Raw genomic sequence first — 24,721 nt, 5'->3', positions numbered from 1 at the left:
TGGTCCGTGACGTCATCGGCGGGCGCCCCCCTGGCTCCACCTCCGACTTCTCCCCATTCAGCGTCAGGACCTCTCTGCTCCACTGCCACTTCTGTCTCCGACTCTGGCACTCCGACTCTGGCACCCGACTCTGGCACTCCGACTCTGGCACTCCGACTCTGGCACCCGACTCTGGCACCCCCACCCTCTTCCCCAGTGATATCCTGTCTGGTATCCGTGGGGTGAGGGAGCTCAGGAGCTCAAACACAGCCATTCTAGCTGGTAATTCCTATGCATCTTTCCATCTCCCTGATTCTGCCAGGCAGAGAGAAGTGTTTCCTCCTTAATGCAGCACATCATTCATACTTGCTTTATGGCCTTAACTTATTGCTGTAATTGTTTAGCTATTTTCCCCACTTGGCTGTGAGTACCTAAAAGCTTTATTCTATTCTTCTTTGTATTTGGTGCCTAGAACAGTGCTTGTTGTTAAATAAGAACTTGATAAATTTTTGTGGATCTACTAATAAAAGCCTCTGCTCTCCCTAATTTAGTCAACCAACCAATCAATCTATGGCTTAATAGGCAGTGGAGTGCACAGAATTCATGCAACTATGTGTCAGGCACTGTTCTAGGCTTTGGGGATACAACAGTGAACAAAGCAGATAAAAATCCCTGCTCACATGGAGGTTACATTCTAGAACATGGAGACTGATAGTAAAAAAAAAAAAAAGGTAAAAAGTGTAGAATGTTAGTAATAGGTGCTATGGAATACAGGGGGCAGTGTGGTGTGTCCCTTTCATATAAAGAAGGCTTTACTGAAAAGGTGACTTTATATTAAAGGATTGAAAGAGATGAAGGATTCATATGATGGGGATCAAAGAGAAAGAATGGACAGGTGAAACAACAAACACAAAGGCCCAGCGGTGGAAAGAAATGCAAGAAGTCAGTGAGGCTGGAGGGAAGGAGAGGAAATTAAAGACATAAAGTAAAAGAGAGGCATTTAACGCCATTGTACACTTATAGGAGCTTCAGATTGTTTTTGGAGCAAGATAGGATAAACATTGACTATAATATAGTAAGTATAAACACTTTAGACAATAAGAATGCTCTAGTCATAACAGGAGAATAAAGACTTTAACTCTACAAGTTATGGTATCCCCTAATTCAACTTCATTCAATGCAAGCTCTCTATTCCTTATTGCATGAACTAGTTTTGCACTGTGGCGCTAAGTTATTTATAAGGCAAATCTTTGTTTGCAGTTATTTCCCATTATTACATCAGAGATGTGTTCCTTCCCTTTTCACCAAAACAACAGCAATGAGAGATTACCGCAGAGAAGCTGAAACCTCTCTCCTACTCCCCTCCAGCCACACTGGCTCCCTAATTAGAACACCAGTCAGAGCCTAGTCAAAATCCCAAACCTAATCATTCCTTTTGCATTCAATATTTCTCAACTCTGGAAGACCCCCCGCCACCGTTTTTGTTTTTGTTTTTGTTTTTAATTTAATGTTATTTATTTTTTTAAACAGCAGGTTCTTATTCGTTATCCATTTTATACATATTAGTGTATATATGTCAACCCCAATCTCCCAATTCATCACACCACCACCACCACCCGCCCCCGCCACTTTCCCCCCTTGGTGTCCATACGTTTGTTCTCCACATTGTGTCTCAATTTCTGCCCTGCAAACCAGTTCATCTGTACCATTTTTCTAGGTTCCATATATATGCTTTAATATACGATATTTGTTTTTCTCTTTCTGACTTACTTCACTCTGTATGACAGTCTCTGGATCCATCCACGTCTCTACAAATGACTCAGTTTCGTTCCTTTTTATGGCTGAGTAGTATTCCATTGTATATATGTACCACATCTTCTTTATCCATTTGTCTGTCGATGGGCACTTAGGTTGCTTCCATGTCCTGACTATAGTAAATAGTGCTGCAGTGAACATTGGGGTGCACATGTCTTTTTGAATTATGGTTTTCTCTGGGTATATGCCCAGTAGTGGGATTGTTGGGTCATATGGTAATTCTATTTTTAGTTTTTTAAGGAACCTCCATACTGTTCTCCATAGTGGCTGTATCAATTAACATTCCCATCAAGAATGCAAGAGGGTTCCCTTTTCTCCACACCCTCTCCAGCATTTGTTGTTTGTAGATTTTCTGATGATGCCCATTCTAACTGGTGTGAAGTGATACCTCATTGTAGTTTTGATTTGCATTTCTCTAATAATTAGTGATGTTGAGCAGCTTTTCATGTGCTTCTTGGCCATCTGTATGTCTTCTTTGGAGAAATGTCTATTTAGGTCTTCTGCCCATTTTTGGATGGGGTTGTTTATTTTTTTAATATTGAGCTGCATGAGCTGTTTATATATTTTGGAGATTAATCCTTTGTCTGTTGATTCGTTTGCAAATATTTTCTCCCATTCTGAGGGTTGTCTTTTCGTCTTGTTTGTAGTTTCCTTTGCTTTGTAAAGGCCTTTAAGTTTCATTAGGTCCCATTTGTTTACTTTTGTTTTTATTTCCATTACTCTAGGAGGTGGATCAAAAAAGATCTTGCTGTGATTTGTCAAAGAATGTCCTTCCTATGTTTTCCTCTAAGAGTTTTATAGTGTCCGATCTTACATTTACCATTTTGAGTTTATTTTTGTGTATGGTGTTAGGGAGTGTTCTAATTTCATTCTTTTACATGTAGCTGTCCAGTTTTCCCAGTACCACTTATTGAAGAGACTGTCTTTTCTCCATTGTATATCCTTGCCTCCTTTGTCATAGATTAGTTGACCATAGGTGCGTGGGTTTATCTCTGGGCTTTCTATCCTGTTCCATTGATCTATATTTCTGCTTTTACGCCACTACCATATTTTCTTGATTACTGTAGCTTTGTAGTATAGTCTGAAGTCAGGGAGTCTGATTCCTCCAGCTCCATTTTTTTCCCTCAAGGCTGCTTTGGCTATTCAGGGTCTTTTGTGTCTCCATACAAATTTTAAGATTTTTTGTTCTAGTTCTGTAAAAAATGCCATTGGTAATTTGATGGGGATTGCATTGAATCTGTAGATTGCTTTGAGTAGTATAGTCATTTTCACAATATTGATTCTTCCAATCCAAGAACATGGTATATCTCTCCATCTGTTTGTATCATATTTAATTTCTTTCAGCAGTGTCTTATAGTTTTCTGCATACAGGTCTTTTGTCTCCCTAGGTAGGTTTTTTTTGTTTTTGTTTTTGTTTTTTTTTGCGGTACGAGGGCGGGCCTCTCACTGTTGTGGCCTCTCCCGTTGCGGAGCACAGGCTCCAGACGCACAGGCTCAGTGGCCATGGCTCACGGGCCTAGCCGCTCGGCATGTGGGATCTTCCCGGACTGGGGCACGAACCCGTGTTCCCTGAATCGGCAGGCGGACTCTCAACCACTGCGCCACCAGGGAAGCCCAGCAGGCGGATTCTTAACCACTGTGCCACCAGGGAAGCCCCCTAGGTAGGTTTATTCCTAGGTATTTTATTCTTTTTGTTGCAGTGGTAAATGAGAGTGTTTCCTTAATTTCTCTTTCAGATTTTTCATCATTAGTGTATACGAATGCAAGAGATTTCTGTGCATTTATTTTGTATCCTGCTACTTTACCAAATTCATTGATTAGCTCTAGTTTACCAAGTCCATGAAGGTGTGCCCTATATCCTGGGATTTACCTCTGCTAGTTCATAGGAGGGAGAGTTGAGTTTAGGCTACAGTGATCAGATTGTAAATTGAACTGGATCCACCAACACCCTCGTTGGTGTGATTTAAATGTCAAGTTAGCAGCTTAATCTGGTGGCAGCATGCAGGATCAAATGAGAGGGCCACAGGGTCTGTCAAAGAGTGGGGTAAGTATGGAGGATTGGGAGCTGTCTCAGATCCAGTGATTTTGAATAAGCTACACTTGTTCAGGGGGCAGTGGGAGACATAGGACCCAAGTCAGGAGAAGGATCAGGGACAAACTGATGAATCTGGAAGTCACTTTTCTTGTCCCTACATGGTCAAGCCAGGACTGTCATGGCACTATGGAAAAATTATTTCAGGTCTCAGTACAATGAGGGTCTTTTACTTTGATATGTCATCTTTCCATAAATTATTGTTTTTTATGTGTGCAGAGAGCATGTCCTAGGGGTCATTAACTTACTGAGCTCACTGGGCAGGATGTGGGTCTCATGCCACCAGGGTTTTATTGTTTTGGGGCATGTCTCATGCTTCTGTTGCATGGTTTGTTGCTAAGCAGGCCTGCTTGGTTTTGTGGTTAAGCAAACCTGTTTTCTTGAGTGATCATTAACTTACAGGGGTCTCCCATACTTTTTTCTTTACTTGCAATCCCCTAGTGGGATTAACTATTTAATTACCTAATTTGTCCCTTTACTCTGTCCCTATCACAGTCGTATATGTATATAGTATGAGAGTTTAAAGAATGTGCCAAAAAACAGTACAAAGCTGCTAAGTGTTTGAGTTACAAAACTAAGGAACAAGAGCATAGCAATGAGCCTCAGCTTGCACATCTGTAAAACAGGGTTGTTGTTTTTTTTTTGCGGTATGCGGGCCTCTCACTGTCGTGGCCTCTCCCGTTGCGGAGCACAGGCTCCGGACGCGCAGGCCCAGCGGCCATGGCTCACGGGCCCAGCCGCTCCGCGGCATATGGGATCCTCCCAGATCGGGGCACGAACCCGTATGCCCTGCATCGGCAGGCGGACTCTCAACCACTGCGCCACCAGGGAGGCCCTAAAACAGGGTTTTTGTGAGGATGGACGAGATCATGTAAAGTACCTTAATGGGTGCTCAGTAAATTCTTCCGATCATTATTATTGTCACCGTAACTAGCCAGAATACAGAAGTTAAAAACATATGCCTCCTCGACTTCCCTGGTGGTCCAGTGGTTAAGCCTTAGTGCTTCCAATGCAAGGGTCATGGGTTCGATCCCTGGTCAGGGAGGTTCCACATGGCGATCGGGGTGCGCCCTGCCCCCCCCCCACAAAAATATATATATATATATGCCTCCCACCCTGCTAAGAATTAAATAAATGAATTCATTCAGAAAAGATAAAAGTGAAAGAAAGAAAGCCAAGGGAGTAGGGGGAGGGAAACCGAGTCCTGGACAGGTAAGGTGCTTCTCAGTCCGTTTCCCCGCATGCAAGGTCTCCGTCAGAGCTCAAGCTGGATGCACGGATCTGACTGTATTTTCACAAAAGTTAAAACACCCCGGCGTGCAGGAGGGGGCGGGGGCGTTCTCATGCTTCGCCTCTTCCTGCGGCGCACGCGGATGACGTAGATGGGCGCGCCAGGATTCCAGGAGCTCAGGGACTGCGAGAACGGCTGCCACGTGCGTATGGTTACCGCGCGCAAACCCGGATGCCCCTGTATGCTTCACCCCTTAGCCACCCACCCAAAGCCTGATCCAAGCCGCTGCAGGATCCCCACCAGGCCGAGCTGCGCCTAGCGGGCGCCTGCGTGCCCGCGTTAGTGCAGGTGTCCATTCGCGTTTGTGGGACGCCTGGCAGGGGAGACCCCACGTAAACTCATCCCCGCTATGACCATTCATTCAACCAAGAAAAAATCCGTTGACAGCCTGTTTTATGTCAAGTACCATGCTGGTCTTTGGGGAGACAGCCCTGATGTAGACAATCCTGTCTTTGTGCTCTTGGAGCTTCTGTTTCACTGGGAATGATAGACGAAAATCAACTGGTATAATAAACAAAATGATTTCGGGTTGTGATAATTCCTGTGAAGGAATTATGGTATGGAGAACAACTGAGGCGCCTAATTTTAAAAAGGGTCATAAGGGGAATTCCCTGGCAGTCTAGTGGTTAGGACTCAGCGCTCTCACTACCGAGAGCCGGGTTCAATCCCTGGTCCGGGAACTAGGATCCCACAAGCCACGAAGTGCGGCCAAAGGAAAAAATAAATTTAAAAAAAAAATAAAGGGGGTCATAAGCATTGGGTGGGGGCCGCTGAGAAAGGGAGGAATCAAGATCTGGCAGGAACACTGGTTGCTGAAATGAGACCTGGCCTGGAACTTGTCAGTCTACAAGTTTGAGATTTTTTGGTTTTTAAGCCCCAGGTATTGTTCTAAGCCTTGGTAATCCGATGGAGGTAAAATAGCTACAGTTCATGCCCTCATCGAGATTTTGTTCTAGTGGGGAAGGCAGAGCTAAAAATAAAATGTCAGATAGTGATAAATACTATATAGGATGAAATCTAAATAACAAGAAAGCTAGCCATGCAAATAGCAGGGTGAGAAAAATGCCTTTCGGAACTGAGCTTGGCAAGTTAGAAAACAGTAATAGAAAAGAAGCCAGTGTGATTGGTGCACTGTAGGCGAGAAGGAGAGTGGTGTGAGGTAGGGTTAGAGAGGTAGGCAATGGCCAGACAACATAAAGCAGGGCACTGAGTTGGAATGTTATACCGTGTGTGATGAGAAGCCATGATTTCATTTATGCTAACTTGTGGCAAGTGGATTGTGGTTGGGGCAGTGGTAGGATCAGGGGTCCTGGTCAGGAGGGCTACTGGTGCATTAGTCCAAGTGAGTCCTGGTACTGACTTGAACTGGAGTGAGAGAGGAAAGGACGTGGACAGATTTGGGATATGTTTGGAAATGGATTCGCTGGCAGATTGGGTATTGAGAGGGCTCAGGGAAGGAAAAATTAAGATCGACTCCTGTGTTTTTGACTTGAGCAACAGATTGGATGATGGTGGTGTTAACCGAGATGGGGAAAATGGGGGGAACCACAGGTCTGGAGAAACGATAAATCAAAATTTCTGTTTTGGCCAAAACAGGCTATCTGTGTTTATGAGACATCTATATGGCAATGTCACCTAAACATTTGAATGTACTAGTTTGGAGTTTCAGGGAGAGTCAGAGTTGGATAAAGTTATGGAATCTGTTGGCAGATAGTAACTCGAATCATGTGAAATTGCCATTTTGAGTCAAACATGGTTGAATGCTGGCAGTTTCATAATAGATTGTATTTAAAGCCACAGGTCTGGATGAAGTCTCTTAGGAAGAACATTTAGAGGGAAGAGAACAAAGGGCACAGTCTTGGGCACCCACCATTGAGAGGTGGAGCAGAAGAGTAGGAGCCAGCACAGGTGACCGAGAAGGAGCAACCAGAAGGGAGAGGAGTATCGGGAGAGCGGCGTCAAGAAGCCAAGAGAGGAGGGTGTTTCAAGAGGTAGAGAATGAATAAGTCAAATGCTGCTGAGAGGTCGAATAAGGTAAGAAGTTAAGTGACCTCTAGATTGGCAATGTTGCAGTTTTTGGTGACCTTGACAGAATAGTCAAAGTCAGCCTTGAGTAAGTTAGATTTGAGATGCCTATGAGTCGTCCAAGTGAAGAAGCGGGGCAGTGAGCTTCCTTTCCTCCCACTTCCTTGGGAAGAGGCCGTGTACACCTGGGAGACCTGTGTGTGTGTGTGTGAGAGAGAGAGAGAGAGAGAGAGAGAGAGAGAGCGGGAGAGGGGGAGAGAGAGAGAGGGAGGGAGAGGGAGAGAGAGAGAGATCAGAGCTGAATGAATGGTATAGATCAGAAGCCCTCAGCTCTGCTAGGAGGGAGGTGTCCCTGAGCACTGGAGCAGTGAAGAAGGCCTCCCAGAGTTGGTGAGACCTGTACTCACCTTGACAAATGGGAAAGCTCTGGACAGGATAGGGATAGGCATAGGCATTCTAGGATGGGGCAAAGGAATGGCGAGGAGGCTAGGCAGGGTTTAGTGAGTAAAGCTAGGGTCCTATTGAGAAGCACTGGGATCAGAAGTTGAAAAGTAGTTGGGGAATAGATGTGGAGAGCCTATGACTGTTAGGCTAAAGGCTTTGGATTTACCTTGAGCAGGGAGATAATATTTTGAAACAGTGAAGTAGAGGCACTATCATTTGACTTCACTGGCCAGCCCCGTCCAGCTCATCCTTCAGGTTTACACTTAGATGCCATTTCCCTTAGGAAGTCTTTCCCACTCCTAAAGTGCTAGGTTGGTACCCACAGTCCCGTGGCCTTGACCACACTGGACGGGAAATATCAGGATACATTTATGCCTCAGTGCCCCCACTGCTTTCCCCCACCACATCCCTATGCTTCCGCAGCCTCAGCTGTCCTTGAAACTTGAAATCAGTTCAACAGATAGGCTCTAGTGAATGTTATTTTTTCTAACTCATCTCGCCAGCAAAGGACACCTACAGAGATGTCCTCAGTCCTTCACTTCTATGTCCGTCCCTCTGGCCACGAGAGGGCAGCCTCTGAATATACTCAAAGGAAACTGCAAGGGGAACTGCCAGAGCTGCAGGGTGTCCAGACCGAGCTGTGCTACAACGTGAACTGGACAGGTTGGGCCACTTACTGGATTCTTTGGGAGAGGTACCAAGTGCCAGGGGCAGTCTCTCAAGGTGTCCTTGCCCTGTCTCCCTGCAGCTGAGTCCTCCCCGAGCGCCGAGGAGATGAAGAAGCTGACATGGCTGTTTGGCTGCCCCTTGTTATTGGACGATGTCGCTCAGGAGTCCGGGCTCCTTCCCGGCTCCACTGACCTGCTGCTGGAGGTCGGGCCCAGGCAAGTGTCTCAGCCTCGGGTAGCCCATCCCGTGGTCCAGAGCCCGTCAGCCTTTCCAAACACACTGCCACCCCTTCCACTTTCATTCCTCTTCCTCCTCTTGTGGTCCTTGGGAGACTTGTTTTCCCTTCATCCTACTCCCCGCCTAGAAAGCTGTGCAAATGCTTTCCCCATGTGGGAAGGTATGTTTGAAGACTGAGCCAGCTGCCAGGCATGTTCTGGAAATATAACACGTTGTATTCTGGGAAGTTGAAATTGAAGTATTTTGTTGCTACAAGAACAGTTACGGTTTGATTTGAATGACCTTTGAAAGCAGGTTTCTTGGTGCCCAGGTCTGAGGCTGGAGGCCAGTGGTGTGGGCAGGTGCGGAGGGGTGGTTAGTAGAGGTGGGAGATTGCCTGGACAGCAGTGAGCAGGATCCACCTTCTCAGCTGGGACTCTAACCACCTGGTCCTAACCAATCCACAGGCTGAACTTCTCCACGCCAACATCCAGCAACATCGTGTCAGTGTGCCAGGCTGCGGGGCTGGGGGCCGTGGACCGCGTGGAGCCGACCCGACGCTACCTGCTCTCGGTGAGCTCGTAGGCAGCCAGGTGGGGATCAGGAGGAGGAAGCGGGAGAGATTTTGGGTCCTAAACTCTAAGGAAACGATGAGAAGCAGGGGGAGGAGTTCCTGCTTTGACGCCTGCCCTGTTTGCAGGTTGTTCACTGCCTGAGGCCACCTGGTCAAGGAGTGAATAGGACAGAAACCCAGCCTGTGCTCCCCTTACTAATCTGTGCATGCTGACAGGGACTCATGCCTGGAAGGAGCATCTTTTTCTAATCTGAACAAAGGTGCCAGAGAGGCTAGCAGTGGGCTGGTCCCGTGTGGCTTGGAGGACGAGGGTGGACCATTTTGTCCATTCTTCAACCCTGCACCCCTTGCCTTCTGTGTGTGTCTCCACCCCTAGTTTGCCCACCCGCCTTCGGCTGAGCTGGAGGCCATCGCCCTGGCTACCCTGCATGACCGGATGACGGAGCAGCACTTCCCCTGTCCCATCCAGAGCTTCTCCCTGGGGTGCATCCCAGCACCCCTCGGCGGCCCAATTGACATATTGGCCGAGGGCCGGGCTGCCCTGGAGAAAGCCAACCAGGAGCTAGGTGAGCAGGGGTCCCTGGAGGAAGGCCCAGGCCAGGCTAGTAGGGGTGCTGAGTCCCACAGTCAGCTCTTCTGGTGGTTGTCTCCTAGGTCTGGCCCTAGACTCCTGGGACCTGGATTTCTACACCAAGCGCTTCCAGGAGCTGCAGCGGAACCCCAGCACTGTGGAGGCCTTCGACTTGGCTCAGTCCAATAGGTGGGGAGGAATGGGGACATTCTGATGTCTGAGCCCGTGGAGGTTGGAAGGAAAGACCACAGGGACTCTCCATGGCTCTCTCTTGGCCTAGGGGCCTCCCTGAGTCTGTTTGAGTACCTGGGTTCCCCATCGATCCAGTAGTCTGCATTCACATCTTGGTTTTATCTTCACGCTGGATCTGGACCATCCACAATGACAGACTGTTGGAAGCTTATGACATCTGGAATCTATTTTGACCTGTGGCCATAACTCTGCCATTTATGCTGATGAGAAGACATGGCAAGGCCTGAGAAATGACCCATGTTTCCACCCTGCCTTTCCCTCCCCACGTCACCCCCTGCAGTGAGCACAGCCGACACTGGTTCTTCAAGGGCCGACTCCACATGGATGGGCAGGAGCTGGCACACTCGCTGTTTGAGTCCATCATGAGCACCCAGGCATCCTCGCACCCCAACAACGTCCTCAAGTTCTGTGACAACAGCAGGTGGGCTGTGCCCTTAGCTGGGGTGACCTCAGACCCAGGGAATGGGAGGCCCCAGGCTCTGGTGGGGTAAGTGCAGATGCCAGGAAGGAAGTGAGACTCAGAACGGATGTGTCCACAGTGCAATCCAGGGGAAGGAAGTCCAATTCCTGCGTCCCGAGGACCCCTCACGGCCAAGCTGCTTCCGGCAACGTCAGGGGCTGAGACATGTCGTCTTCACGGCAGAGACCCACAACTTCCCCACGGGTGAGATGAGTCCCCAGGAGGGATAGGCAGGGTCAGAGTATAGGGTAGGGCAAAGGCCCCAGGCCCACCTGGGGACCAGCAGGTTGGCTGCATGTCCTTATTTTCAGTGGGGTGGTCAGAGGTGGAGTTTGCCTTTTCAGTACCCATACCCTCCCTCTCTCTTCACAGGAGTAGCCCCCTTCAGCGGTGCGACCACTGGCACAGGGGGCCGGATCCGAGATGTCCAGTGCACAGGCCGCGGGGCCCACGTGGTGGCTGGCACTGCTGGCTATTGCTTTGGAAACCTGCACATCCCAGGTCCCGTCTTTTTCCTCTCGACCCATCTCCCCTTCCAGATCCCTTGTCCTGGCAGGCACCGGACACTGTTGTCTCTTAGGTCAAAGGGTCATCATGGTTACCTTTTCTTGGGAGGGAGGGCTCTAGAGTAGCTGGCCTTTCGCCAAGCATGGTTGTGAGGACAGTAGGCCAAGGAAGACCCAGATCTGGCTTTGCAGAACCACAATTTTCTTTATAAACTAGTATCTACTTAGCCAAGAAGAATTGAGGTACTGGGTTGGACTTACGGCCATCAACTGCCCCCAAAATCCAATTTTTTTGTTTTGTTTTGATGTGGACTATTTTTAAAGTCTCTATTGCATTTGTTTATTGCTTCTGCTTTTATTCTTTGGTTTTCTGACTGCGAGGCACGCGGGATCCTAGCTCCCCAACCAGGGATCGAACCCACACCCTCCCCCCCACCCCCGAACTGGAAGGGGAAGTCTTAACCACTGGACAGCCAGGGAAGTCCCCAAATCCAATTTCTTGGAAAGTGTTAAGAACTCTGATCCCAAGAGTCAGACTCTTCCTGAAGGGCCCTGACTCCTCCATCTTCCATCTTTACAGTCCACCCATCTTTCTCCTTCCTGCCCAGGTTACAGTATGCCCTGGGAGGATCCAAGCTTCCAGTATCCTGGGAACTTTGCCCGACCCCTGGAGATTGCCATCGAGGCCAGTAATGGGGCTTCTGACTACGGCAACAAGTTTGGAGAACCAGTTCTGGCTGGTGAGGCTTGCAGGGGCATGGGGGATGACAGTCCCAGAGGCGGGGTGGGGTGAGGTGTGTGACCCGGTAAGCGCTGAGGAGCCTGGCTGACTAGACCCCGTCCCCTGTCCCTGTGCCGTCTACGCTCCAGGCTTTGCCCGTTCCTTTGGCCTCCAGCTCCCAGATGGCCAGCGGCGTGAGTGGATCAAGCCCATCATGTTTAGTGGAGGCATTGGGTCCATGGAAGCTGAGCATGTGAGCAAGGAGCCCCCAGAGCCAGGTAAGAGCCCGCCACCTCGCTACCAGGTCCAACCAGCTTTCTCCCCAGCACGTGGCAGCCGCAGGAGTAGAATTTAGAGGAACTTCAGTGGTTTGTTTTTTACCTCCCAGCTCATGTTTCCTCTCCCCAGTACAGGCTTTTAAGGCAGGGCAGGGCTTTATGCCAGTGGGGCAGGCTCAGTCTGTGTGGCCTCTGTTTCTTCCCGGGTTGACTTCTGCATGGCAGGGGCCCACCCTGCTAAGTCAAGGCAGCCAGTGTTTATCCAGGGCCTGTTTTTATCTGCAAGCTCATTTCAATCGGTCGACATTTACTGAGCGCCCATCGGGTGCTGGGCACCATGCTAGGACCTGTGGTGGAATCTAGATAAAGGCCAGGTACCATTTATTGAATGGGTGACCCGTCACATGGCTCAGAATTTAAAAAGCCAAGAAAGGTTATACAGTGGAAACTCTCCTTCCCCTGACCTTCAGCCACCCAGTTTCCCTCCCTAGAGATAACCAATGTTAATTGGTTACTTTCGTACCCTACCAGAGGTTTTTCCTGCATACATAAACAGACCCATGTGTATATTTGCCCCCCTTTTTTAAACAAATAGCATGTGTGCACACCTTTTTTTTCTTTTTGGCCTCGCTGCGCAGCTTATGGGATTTTAGTTCCCCGACCAGGGATCGAGCCCAGGGCCCCAGCAGTGAGAGCACCGAGTCCTAATCCCTGGACCGCCAGGGAATTCCCCACCTATTTTTTTAATAACCATTTTATTAAGATGTAATTCATGTAACATAAAGTTTACCCTTGTAAAGTGTACAGGTCAGTGGTTTTAGTCTATTCACAAAGTTGTGCATCAATCACCACTAATTCCAGAACATTTTCATCATCCCAGAAAGAAACCCTGCACCCATGAGCAGTCACTCCCCATGCCCCTTTCCTCGGCCTCTGGAAGCCAATAATCTACTTTCTGTCTCGATGAATTTCCCTGTTATAAATGTTGTGTCTGGCTTCTTTCACTCTGCATGATGTCTTAAAGGTTCATTCATATTATAGTATGTATCAGTACTTCATTCCTTTTTATGGCTGAATAATATTCCGTCATGTTGCTATATCATTTTGTCTCTCCATTCATCAGTTGGTAGACATTTGGGTTGTTTCTGCTTTTCGGCTATTATGAATCATGCTGCTATAAACATTTTATTTATTTATTTATTTTTGGCTGCGTTGGGTCTTCGTTGCTGCGTGCAGGCTTTTCTCTAGTTGTGGTGAGCGGGGGCTACTCTTCATTGCGGTGCGCGGGCTTCTCATCGCAGTGGCTTCTCTTGTTGCGGAGCACGGGCTCTAAGCACATGGGCTTCAGTAGTTGTGGCTCACTGGCTCTAGAGCCCAGGCTCAGTAGTTGCGATGCACGGGCTTGGTTGCTCCGAGGCATGTGGGATCTTCCCGGACCAGGGCTCCTGCATTGGCAGGCAGATTCTTAACCACTGCGCCACCAGGGAAGTCCTGCTATAAACATTTGTGTACAAGTTTTCCTATGTACTTACGTTCTGAATTCTCTTGGGTAGGTAACTAGGAGTGGACTTGCTAGGTCACATGATAACTGTACTCAGTCTTTGAAAAAACTACCAGACTGTTTTCCAAAGCAGCTGCACCATTTTACATTCCCCTCAGCAGTGTGTGAAGGTTCTGATTTCTCCAGATCCTTGCCAACACTTATCTGTCTCTTTGATTATAGCCATCATAGTGGATGTGAAGTAGTATCTTATGGTGGTTTGGATTTGCATTTCCCTAATGACTCAGGATGTTAAGCATCTTTTCCTATGTTTCTTGGCTATCTGTATACCTTCCTTGGAGAAATATCTATTCATGTCCTTTGCCCATTTTTAAATTGGGTTGTCTTTTTTTTTTTGGAGTTTAAGTTAGAGTTCTTTGCATATTCTGGATACTAGCCCCTTATCTGATAGGTAAATGATTTGCAAATATTTTCTTCCATCCTGTGGGTTGTCTTTTTACTTTCTTCATGGTGTCCCCTGAAGCACAAATGTTTTTAATTTTGGTAAAGTATAACTTATCTGTATATTTTTTCTTTGTGGCTTCTGGCTTATATTGTCATGACTAAGAAACCACTGCCTAAGCCAGGGTCACCAAGATTGACTCATATATTCTCTTGTAATACTTTTATAGCTTTTAGCTTTTACATTTAGGTCTCTGATACATTTTGAATTTTTGTATATGGTATGAAGCAGGGATCCAACTTCCTTCTTTCACATGTGGATATCCAGTTGTTCTAACAATCCTTTTTGAAAAAAACTGTTCTTACCCCCATTGAATTGTCTTGGGACTCTTGCCAAAAATCAGTTGGCTATAAATGTTTGGGCTCATTTATGGACGCACAGTTCTATTCCAATAACCTATCTATCTACCTGTCTCCTGCTAGTAACACACTGTCTTGATTACTGTAGCTTCACAGTAAGTTTAAAAGCAGAAAGTATGAGTCCTTCAATTTTGTTCTTCTTTTTCAAGATTGTTTTGGCTTTGTTCTAGGTCCCTCGAATTTCTATATAAATTTTAGGATCAGCTGGTCAGTTTCTTTGAAAAAGGTGGCTGATTGTGTTGACTCTGCAGTTCGCTTTGGGGAGTATTGCCATTGTAACAATATTAAGTCTTCCAATCTATAAGCATGAGATCTCTTTCAATTTATTTAGGCCTCCTAAGATATTTCATAATTTTCAGTGTGTAAGTCTTAAGTATTTTATTCTTGTTGATGCTGTTCTAAGTGGGTAGGCATACTTCTGCACCTTGCTTTTTTTCAGCTTAGCAATATACTTGGAGATCATTTCATATTGATGAGATCAGATTACTTCATTATATTCATATGTAACTCTCTTTTTCGGGGGCAGTCCCTGGTGGTCCAGCGGTTAGGGCTCCGTGCTTTCACTGCTGAGGGCTTGGATTCAATCTCTGGCTGGGGAACTAAGATCCTACAAGCTGCACGGCATAGCCAAAAAAAAAAAATTCTCTGTTTTGGTGGCTTAGTTTTTCATTATATGGCTTATACCATAGTTTATTTAACCAGTTCTCTGTTGCTAGCATTTAGCTTATTTCTTGTCTTTGGTAATACAAATAATGCTGTCGTATTTAATTTTGTACGTAGGTGCTTTCTACCTGTGTGAATAAATCTGGAGGGTAAATTCCTCAAAGTGTATTTACCCAATCAAAGAATTTTGATTGCTCTCCTCTAATACCGGCTTCCCTTTATCCTCACACTGCTTCGTTCTCACACGTCTGGTCACTTCCCGGGTGTTCCGATTCTGCCCTCCTTCCTCGCAGGCATGGACGTTGTGAAGGTTGGGGGTCCTGTCTACAGGATTGGAGTTGGGGGCGGAGCTGCTTCATCCGTGCAGGCAAGTGCAAATAGCTCAGGTGCCAACTCCATGACATCTCTGGGCCCCATGCATGGGTGGGGTGTGAGCTCCCAGCCCCCCTGAGCTGAGATGTGCCATCTGTCCTCCCAGGTGCAGGGAGACAACGCCAGCGACCTGGACTTTGGGGCTGTGCAGCGGGGAGACCCGGAGATGGAACAGAAGATGAACCGTGTGATCCGGGCTTGTGTGGAGGCCCCCAGAGGAAACCCCATCTGCAGCCTTCATGACCAGGGCGCCGGTGGCAATGGTGAGAGGAGGGGTTGGGACGGAGGACCAGGCCTACCTGGTCTCCTGCCAGGTTCAGTTTGGGGAGAGGTATCGCGGATCTGCAACCAACCAGCTAGCTCTGGGCCCCACTCTGCACCCACTACACGTTCTGGACAGGCTCAGGGTTAGTTGCTGGAGAGGGTGCAGTAGCAGTTCAAACAGGGTTGCACAGAATTAGGGGCTCCTTTGGAGGCTGGGAACGGCCTTTTGTTTGCCCGGTACTGACCAGGGCCAGATGAGAGCCTCTCCCGGAAACCCTCTCACCAGGCAACGTCCTGAAGGAGCTGAGTGACCCAGCTGGAGCCGTCATTTATACCAGCCGCTTCCAGGTGGGTCTCCTCCCTGAAGTCTGATTGTCTCCCTGCCCCTGCCGGTCCCAGCCGGCCCCACCCATCTGTCCCCCACTCCCAGCAAAAACATGAGACTTGGGAGCACCCGCTGACCCTTCCCTTTCGTCCTCCCCCATGGATGTGCAGCTCGGGGACCCGACCCTGAACGCCCTGGAAATCTGGGGGGCCGAGTACCAGGAGTCAAATGCACTTCTGCTGAGGCCCCCCGACCGGGACTTCCTGAGTCGTGTCAGCGCCCGGGAACGCTGCCCAGTTTGCTTTGTGGGCACCATCACGGGAGACAGGAGGGTGAGTTGGCTCAGGGAGTCGGTAACAGATGCTGTGCGTGGGCTTGAGCTGCCCAGGAGGGAGCGTGTCTCAGGAAAGAGATGAGAGCATGGGCGCCGTGGGGACCAGCGTGGGGCCAGGGGGCTCAACAGGAGAAGCCAAGTCGGGTGGGCAGAGCACCTCTGCCCGGCTTTCCAGAAGGTGTTTATTCCCCGCTGGTGGTCACAGTCTCGTTCTCTCTGGGCGGTGTCCCTGTGGTCTACAGATAGTGCTGGTGGATGATCGGGAGTGTCCTGTGGGAAGAGATGGCCAGGGGGATGCCCCCCCAACACTTCCCCCGACCCCTGTGGACCTGGATCTGGACTGGGTGCTGGGCAAGATGCCCCGGAAGGTATATGGGGGGCGGGAGGTTTCTCCTTCTCTGGCCCAGCCCTTCAGACCATCGTCTGCCCTACACGTGCTTTGTCACCTGTGTGCCCAGCGCCTCCCCAGGCGCTCACACCACTGTTGCCACCTGTGTTGCAGGAGTTCTTCCTCCAGAGGAGTCTCCCCGTGCTGCGGCCCCTGGCCTTGCCCCCAGGGCTGAGCGTGCGCCAGGCCCTGGCACGGGTCCTCAGGCTGCCTGCGGTGGCCAGCAAGCGCTACCTCACCAGCAAGGTCCGCCCCGCCCCTTGCTCCGCCCCCTCAGCCCTCTGCGCCCTTCCCTCCGCTCGCCCAGCCCAGGGGATGGCTGTGGGAGCCCACCCGGCCCGAGGGGGACGTGGCAGGGGCAGGGCAGCTACCCCGATGGCCTGAGCCCCTGCTGTCCACCCCGAGTCTTGTTGTGTCCAGGGTGAGCCAGGCCTCCGTCCACCCCCTTGCCCCTGTTCCTTGGCCTCTTGCCAACTCCACCTGGTTCCGCAGGTGGACCGCTCGGTGGGCGGCCTGGTGGCGCAGCAGCAGTGTGTGGGACCCCTGCAGACCCCTCTGGCAGACGTGGCAGTGGTGGCACTGAGTCACCAGGAGCTTGTCGGGGCCGCCACAGCCCTGGGAGAGCAGCCAGTCAAGAGTCTGCTGGACCCCAAGGTTGCCGCCCGGCTGGCCGTGGCCGAAGCCCTCACCAACCTGGTGTTTGCTCTGGTCACCGACCTCCGGGTGAGTCCCCTGCAGCTTCTGCCCTGGAGCCCCAGGCCTCTGGGACGCAGACGCAACCACCGCCTGCTCACCCCTCCGCCCGCAGCCTCTCCACACCGCCCTCCCTCCCTAACGCAAGTATCTGCCGCTTCCCAGGACGTGAAATGCAGCGGGAACTGGATGTGGGCGGCCAAGCTCCAGGGGGAGGGCGCGGCTCTGGCCGACGCCTGTGGGGCTGTGGCGGCTGTGATGGCGGCCCTGGGTGTGGCAGTGGACGGTGGCAAGGACTCCCTCAGCATGGCCGCCCGGGTTGGCGCTGAGACCGTGCGGGCTCCTGGTGAGCTCTGGGCGCCCGAGGGCGAGGGGCGGGTCTGTGGGCCGGGCTGCGCCTCACTCTCCACTCCTTGCTCTGCAGGGTCGCTGGTCATCTCAGCCTATGCTGTCTGTCCAGACATTACAGCCACTGTGACCCCAGACCTCAAGTGTCCCGGAGGGAGAGGTATGCGTTCTTCCCTCTCCTCGGTGCACTGTGGATTCACAGCCTGGTCCTTTGTTTGGGGTCTGCTTCGTGAGTGCTGGGCCCCCTCGTTCAGCACTGGGGCCGTGGTGCCTTCTGGGGCTGGTGGTCTGGGTGCCTCACCACATCCTGGGAACTTCAGCGAGCATGGCGGGAGGGGTTCTCCTGAGCCACCCATCTCCCCTCACCCCGCCCCTGTCTCCCCAGGCCACCTGCTCTACGTGCCTCTGAGTCCTGGGCACCATCGGCTCGGGGGCACAGCTCTGGCCCAGTGTTTCTCCCAGCTCGGCGAGCAGCCTCCCGATCTGGACCTTCCCGAGAACTTGGTGCGAGCCTTCGGCATCACCCAGGGGCTGCTGAAAGGTGAGTGAGGCCCTGGAGGAGACGGTGCCTGTGGCTGACACGGGGCAGGCACTGACCAGCTGAGCGTGTGAGGGTGGGCCAAGAGGGATCTGACGCCCTTCTCTCTGGTTCTCTGAGTGAGCCCACACTCTCGCCCCCGCCCTCTCCCGACTGCCCAGAAAGGAGGCGGGGCCGCCAGGTTTGGGTCCCAAGGCTGCCGAGCATTTTATTCCTTCCTCCAGACCGCCTCCTCTGCTCAGGCCACGATGTCAGTGACGGAGGTCTCATCACCTGCCTGCTGGAGATGGCCTTTGCTGGGAATTGTGGGATAGAGGTGGCCGTCCCTGCCCCTGGGGTCAATGGTGAGGAGCCTGAGGTCTAGATTCCAGCCTGGGCTGCCTGCCCCATCCTGCGGACCCCAGGTCCTATTAAAGAGTAGAGTGTCCCCAACTCCTTCTCCCCTGAGTCCCTGGCTGTCTTCTGACCACTGAGCCAGGTGGCACCTCTGAAACCTCCTGCAGACCCTGCGGCCACATCCTTGGTCCTGCTTTCCCAGGCCTCACCCCATCCCTGACCCCTGCCTTCGTTCCTTTAGCCATAGCCACCTGACTCCACCTCTGAGTCCCTGGCAATACCCTAGTCACCTTGACCCCTCTGTTACTCTCCCAGCACTGCCTGTACTGTTCGCTGAGGAGCCAGGCTTGGTGCTGGAGGTGCAAGAGCCAGACCTGGCCCAAGTGCTGACACGTTACCGGGAGGCTGGCCTCCACTGCCTGGAGCTGGGCCGCACGGGTAACGCCGGGCCCCACGCCATGGTGAGGAAGTGAGGAATGGCAGGCCTGCAGAGGGAAGGTCGTGGTTTGCCTCTGCCAGCCTTGGAGGGGGCCCAACGTGGACATCTTTGCTCTCAGCCCCTGAAAGATCTGCCCCCCTCTCTAGGTCCGGGTATCAGTGAACGGGGCTGTCGTTCTGGAAGAGCCCGTTGGGCAGCTACGAGCCCTCTGGGAGGAGACCAGTTTCCAGCTGGATCGGCTGCAGGCAGAGCCCAACTGTGTGGCCCAGGAAGAAGGGGGGCTGAGGGAGCGGACGGGGCCCACCTACTGCCTGCCCCCCACCTTTCCCAAAGCTTCTGTGCCTCATGAGCCTGGTGAGGGAATGTGTGTAGTGGCTTGACTGCCCGGGCACTTTGGGGAGGAGCCCAAGGCTTGGACGCGGGGGCCTGCCCTGGACAAGGCGTCTGGGGGGCTGGGGTGGGGGAGTAACCCTCTGGCACATGGACACTCCTTCTCCCCCCAGGTGGTCCCACCCCCCGAGTTGCCATCTTTCGAGAAGAAGGCAGTAACGGAGACCGGGAGATGGCCGATGCCTTCCACTTGGCTGGGTTTGAGGTGAGCAGGTTGCCTGGCAGAGCCGGGGCTGGGCTTTGGGCCATGGGCCCTCTGACACTTGCCCTCCCCCTCCTGCCAGGTGTGGGACGTGACCATGCAGGACCTCTGCTCTGGAGCAGTCAGGCTGGACACGTTCCAAGGCATGGCCTTCGTGGGCGGCTTCAGCTACGCCGATGTCCTGGGCTCTGCCAAAGGTGGGTGTGCGGCCCTGCCCGCTCGCTCCCCGCACGTTCCTAAAGACCTGCCTTAGCCCCCTTCTCCCTTGACTGAGAACTGGCCTCTCGCCTCCACGAGGCTGGCCAGGGGAGTGAGCGCATTCATTCTGGGCCAGCCGCCAGCAGGCCTGCAGGTAGCTTTTTTTTATTCATTCATTCATTCATTCATTCATTGACTGCATTGAGTTTTCGTTGCTGCGCGCGGGCTTTCTCTAGTTGAAGCGAATGGGGGCTAGTTTTCATTGCATTGCGCAGGCTTCTCGTTGTGGTGGCTTCTCTTGATGTGGAGCACGGGCTCTAGGCACACGGGCTCTAGAGCACAGGGTCAGTAGTTGTGGCGCACGGGCTTAGTTGCTCCGTGGCATGTGGGATCTTCCCGGACCAGGGCTCAAACCCGTGTCCCCTGCGTTGGCAGGCGGATTCTTAACCACTGCGCCACCAGGGAAGCCCCCTGCAGGTAGCTTGTGAGGCAGGTGGGCTGGGTGGCGCCGTGCCAGCCCCAGGGGCATGTGCCCTGTCAGAAGCGGCAGCTGCTACTCAGCTCCAGCAGGCTATCCTGTCCGAAAGCAGGCTCGGCACAGCCAGATCTTTCTGTTTTTCAAGACAAGCCAGAAATCCTGATTAAATGTTAGGCAACTGAATAAAAATTTTTGAAAATGCTCTGCTGCCTAAGCAGAAAACTCGTCATGGGCCGTCTCAGGCCCAGGAGTTGGCAACATGTTTCAATCAGTTAAACCTGCTTTTTTTCCCTGGCGTTTGCCCTGAGCTCTGCAAAGGGGGGAGGTCCTGGGCGAGTGTAATGGGGCATGCTGGGATGGAAAGGCGACGGTCCCCCCTCATTCCGGCGCTCACCCCAGCCTCCTGTTCCCTCCTAGGGTGGGCAGCCGCGGTGACCTTTAACCCCCAGGCCGGGGCTGAGCTGAGGCGCTTCCGGCAGCGGCCAGACACCTTCAGCCTGGGCGTCTGTAACGGCTGCCAGCTGCTGGCCCTGCTGGGCTGGGTGGGAGGCAGTCCTGGTGACGAGGCGGCGGAGATGGCCCACGGGTCCTGGCCGGCCCGGCCCGGTCTCCTGCTGCGCCACAACCGGTCAGGGCGCTTCGAGTCGCGCTGGGCCAGCGTGCGAGTGGGGCCCGGGCCGGCCCTGATGCTGCGAGGGATGGAGGGTGCGGTGCTGCCCGTGTGGAGCGCCCACGGGGAAGGTCAGGCTACGGGGAGGCGGGGAGGGCCTGAGGGCAAGGGTGGGGGAGGACACCAGGGAGCTCTGCTCTCATGTCCCTCTTCTGCCCCAGGTTACATGGCATTTTCTTCCCCGGAACTCCAAGCCCAGATTGAGGCCAGGGGCTTGGCTCCGCTGCACTGGGCAGACGATGACGGCAACCCCACGGAACAGTACCCCCTGAATCCCAACGGGTCCCCAGGGGGCGTGGCTGGCATCTGCTCCCCCGATGGCCGCCACCTGGCTCTCATGCCTCACCCTGAGCGATCTGTGAGGCCTTGGCAGTGGGCGTGGCGACCCCCTCCATTTGACACTCTGACCACCTCGCCCTGGCTCCAGCTCTTCATCAATGCCCGAAACTGGACCCGGGAAGGAGGCTGCTGAGCAGGCCGGACAGACTCCCCTGGGCCCCGTGGTTTTCACCCACGGTGTCTTTAGAAGTACCTCATATTATTTCTGTATGTCTTGGACAGACAAGGACCAAAATGCCCAAAAAAAACCTTGGCTAATTTTATGAATCTGTCTATGCCTTACGCTGTTGGATCTGTTTTCAGTTCTGTTCTAACACGTTTTGTCCTTTGTGGGCCCGGGAAGCAACTTGCGGTTCAGAGAAAAGAGCCTGCGGTGGGAAGTTAGGATGCATGGGGGGAGGGGGTTCCACTGCCCCGCTTCCCTGCACCACATCACTCATGTCACTTATCTGAGCTCGGAAGGATGTCCTATGCCCCCCTTCCTCGTCGGGGTTTAAGGGGATGGGGGCGGACAAAAGCAAGCAAGTCAGGACCTCAGTGTGCTCATCTGGAAAACAGCAGAAGCTTCCTGGATTCTTTCTATTTTTATTTTATTTTTTAAATTTTAGATAGAGAATTTTAATTAAATTGGCATAGTTAAGACCAAAAAGATAAAGTGGACATTGTCAGTGTATCTTTTTTTTTTTTTTTTCTTTTGCTGTACGCGGGCCTCTCACTGCTGTGGCCTCTCCCGTTGCGGAGCACAGGCTCCGGACACACAGGCTCCGCGGCCATGGCTCGCGGGCCCAGCCGCTCTGCGGCATGTGGGATCTTCCGGGATCGGGGCACGAACCTGTGTCCCCTGCATCGGCAGGCGGACTCTCAACCACTGCGCCACCAGGGAAGCCCTGTCAGTGTATCTTCAGCCCTTGCTTTAACAGGCAAATGAACACAACTTGAAACACAGGTGAATTTTGCTCGTCTATGAGACAGTGAAGGGAGCTTCTCAGTATTTAAATATATTAATATAACCAGTTATAGAAATCTAAATATAAAACCAATCTCCTATAGGGTTTGAGAAGGCATTCACCATATCCCTGAAAAGTTTAACATTCCTTATTCAAGTTTAATCATCTCTTTAGAAGGGGAAAACAGTGATAGGACTTGTTGAACCAGAATTACTATCAAAACTCAAAAAGCTGACCATATTCATTTAGCCACAAGCCAATCTTATTCAAATCAGGACAGAAATACTATATCATCCATTCATGATCTGAATTCTAGTATATGAGATCAATTTAAATATGGTACACATAAAAAGTCATGAGACACTTGTTTCATAATAAATAAGGCAGTGGCCAACTATTACTCATTAGTAGCTTTTTTGAGATAAGCTATCAAGTCTGCCCTTTCTCCCTTCTTCTTAATGCCAGTGAAGATCACTTTTCTTTCAGGGATGTACTTCTTAGGATTCTCCAAATACACCATCAGCATCTCCTCTCCCCAGGTGATGCCTCTGTTCTTGTTGGCATCTGTGTAAGAGAATCCCACAGGCTGACCTGTCTTTCGTCCAAACAGACCATGGAGGTTTGGCCCAGTCTTGTGCTTGCCTCCCTTTTCCACAGTATGGCACTGGGCACACTTCTGAACAAAAATCTTCTTGCCCTTCTCAACATCATCCATTTTTAAATCATTCTTTCGACGTGCACGACTAAGAGGTTCCCACTCACAAGCCGAACATCCTGCTCTCTCGATTCTTTTTTTTTTTTTTTTTTGCGGTACGCGGGCCTCTCACCGTTGCGGCCTCTCCCATTGCGGAGCACGGGCTCCGGACGCGCAGGCTCAGCGGCCATGGCTCACGGGCCCAGCCGCTCCACGGCATGTGGGACCTCCCAGACTGGGGCACGAACCTGTGTCCCCTGCATCAGCAGGCAGACTCAACCACTGCGCCACCAGGGAAGCCCTCGATTCTTCTTTTTAAATGCAGCGCTGTGCTAAGTAAGCAGTTGTTGGCAGCTTCTATGACAGTGTCTCCAGCTGAGTCATAGGACTGCCCTACTGCTGGCCTCTGAACTCAATATTCCTGATCTTTGCTTCTCCTAGTTTAGCAGCTCCCTTCCTTATCCCTAGCACTGAGCCTTTAGTATGCATTTATTCTTTGATTCATTCACTCATTCATTCCATTAATTTTCGATGGTTTGCTACAGTGCCAAACACTGTCGCTGCCACCAGGGAGTTTATGGTCTAATAGGCTTTAAAATAATATCTGTGGGACTTCTGGTGGTGCACTGGTTAAGAATCCGCCTGCAGTGAGAAGCCCGTGCACCACAACGAAGACCCAACACAGCCAAAAATAAATAAATTAAAAAAAAAATCCGCCTGCCAATGCAGAGGACACGGGTTCGAGCCCTGGTCCAGGAAGATCCCAAATGCCGCGGAGCAACTAAGACCATGCGCTATAACTACTGAGCCTGCGCTCTAGAGCCCATGAGCCACAACTACTGAGCCCGTGAGCCACAACTACTGAAGCCCATGTGCCTAGAGCCTGTGCTTCGCAACAAGAGAAGCCACCGCAATGAGAAGCCCACACACTGCAATGAAGAGTAGCCCCTGCTCTCCACAACTAGAGAAAACCCGTGCGCAACAACGACGACCCAACGCAGCCATAAATAAATAAATAAATAAATAAATAAATAAATAAATAAATAAAATCTGTATGCGATGTATATATGTATATACACAACGGAATAGTATTCAGCCACAAGAAAGAAGGAACTCCTGTGTGCGACAACATGGATGGACCTTGAAGGCATTATGCTCAGTGAAATAAGTCAGAGAAAGACAAGTACTATATGATCTCACTTATATGTAGAATCTAAAAAAAGCTGAACTCAGAGACTAGAATGGTGGACGGGGGAAAGGGGGATGTTGGTCAAAGGGTACAAACTTCCAGATATTAGATGAACAAGCTCTGGGGATCTAAGGTACAGCATGGTGATTATAGCTAATGATACTGTATCGTATACTTGAAAGTTGCTACCAGAGTAGATCTGAAATGTTCTTACCAGGAAAAAGAAGTAGGAATTATGCGATGTGATGCAGGTGTAAGGTGTGATGCAGGTGTACGGTATGGTGGTAATCACTTGCTAGTGTATCAGATCAACAATCTGTACACCTTAAACTCACATAATGTTATATGTCAACTATATCTCAATAAAGCTGAAAAAAAATAGTTTCTGTATACGGCACCTACCATGAACCAAGCATATGCTAGGCATTTTATATGTAACTAAATTATTTTTCATAAGAGTTCAGCAAAGTACTTGATAGCCCCCCTCCCTTTTTAAAACAAAGGAAGAATTAAGGTTAAATAAATTGCAGCATTTGCTTCCTACTGCTCTGCAATCACATTTCCGGAGGCAGCATTGTCAGGACTTCTTGCTGACAGCTGTCCTTGCTCCCTTTGCTCACAGGAGTGTGTGTAAAGGCCACTTCCTCGTGACCTCTGTG

General features: G+C 50.9%; 2 protein-coding genes across 10 annotated transcripts; one reads left to right on the top strand and one right to left on the bottom strand.

The window, feature by feature from the left end:
- The first annotated feature begins 72 nt into the window (after positions 1 to 72).
- PFAS (phosphoribosylformylglycinamidine synthase) lies at positions 73 to 21,514 on the top strand. 9 transcript variants are annotated; one of them, XM_060080680.1, is made up of 29 exons: positions 73 to 261; positions 6,972 to 7,211; positions 8,150 to 8,309; positions 8,395 to 8,530; positions 8,999 to 9,104; positions 9,482 to 9,671; positions 9,760 to 9,865; positions 10,209 to 10,349; positions 10,468 to 10,592; positions 10,761 to 10,889; positions 11,503 to 11,634; positions 11,765 to 11,893; positions 15,212 to 15,285; positions 15,397 to 15,553; positions 15,841 to 15,902; positions 16,050 to 16,211; positions 16,456 to 16,581; positions 16,716 to 16,847; positions 17,094 to 17,324; positions 17,460 to 17,640; positions 17,719 to 17,802; positions 18,028 to 18,183; positions 18,405 to 18,524; positions 18,832 to 18,977; positions 19,102 to 19,309; positions 19,459 to 19,550; positions 19,630 to 19,744; positions 20,641 to 20,964; positions 21,055 to 21,514. In XM_060080680.1, the coding sequence occupies exons 2-29, from the start codon at positions 7,176 to 7,178 to the stop codon at positions 21,363 to 21,365; spliced, it is 4,071 nt and encodes a 1,356-aa protein (XP_059936663.1). In that variant the 5' UTR covers positions 73 to 261; positions 6,972 to 7,175; the 3' UTR covers positions 21,366 to 21,514. The 9 variants fall into 9 exon arrangements, with proteins under 9 accessions (XP_059936663.1, XP_059936668.1, XP_059936661.1 ...); XM_060080678.1 differs by lacking the exon at positions 73 to 261 and adding an exon at positions 5,278 to 5,319 and having other exon boundaries at positions 6,978 to 7,211; XM_060080679.1 differs by lacking the exon at positions 73 to 261 and adding an exon at positions 5,288 to 5,319.
- A 1,009-nt stretch (positions 21,515 to 22,523) lies between these two features.
- Positions 22,524 to 22,894, bottom strand: LOC132478009 (cytochrome c-like). Its single transcript, XM_060080688.1, has one exon. The coding sequence runs from the start codon at positions 22,892 to 22,894 to the stop codon at positions 22,577 to 22,579; it is 318 nt and encodes a 105-aa protein (XP_059936671.1). The 3' UTR covers positions 22,524 to 22,576.
- Positions 22,895 to 24,721: the final 1,827 nt, after the last annotated feature.

The sequence above is a fragment of the Mesoplodon densirostris genome, chromosome 18 (genome assembly GCF_025265405.1).
Source record: "Mesoplodon densirostris isolate mMesDen1 chromosome 18, mMesDen1 primary haplotype, whole genome shotgun sequence".
In the NCBI taxonomy this organism is placed as follows: domain Eukaryota; kingdom Metazoa; phylum Chordata; class Mammalia; order Artiodactyla; family Ziphiidae; genus Mesoplodon; species Mesoplodon densirostris.
The sequence above is the reverse complement of the archived record's forward strand: the minus strand, read 5'-3'. Positions and strand labels throughout refer to the sequence as shown.

What these genes read in the sequence shown, in the direction of transcription:
- LOC132478009 (XM_060080688.1), bottom strand. Translation starts at nt 22,894, where the DNA reads ATGGATGATGTTGAGAAGGGCAAGAAGATTTTTGTTCAGAAGTGTGCC.
- PFAS (XM_060080680.1), top strand. Translation starts at nt 7,176, where the DNA reads ATGAATAAGTCAAATGCTGCTGAGAGGTCGAATAAG. An exon ending in AAGTTCTGTGACAACAGCAG is followed by an intron (nt 10,350 to 10,467) that starts GTGGGCTGTGCC and finishes ATGTGTCCACAG; the next exon opens with TGCAATCCAGGGGAAGGAAG. An exon ending in CAAGTGTCCCGGAGGGAGAG is followed by an intron (nt 17,803 to 18,027) that starts GTATGCGTTCTT and finishes CTGTCTCCCCAG; the next exon opens with GCCACCTGCTCTACGTGCCT.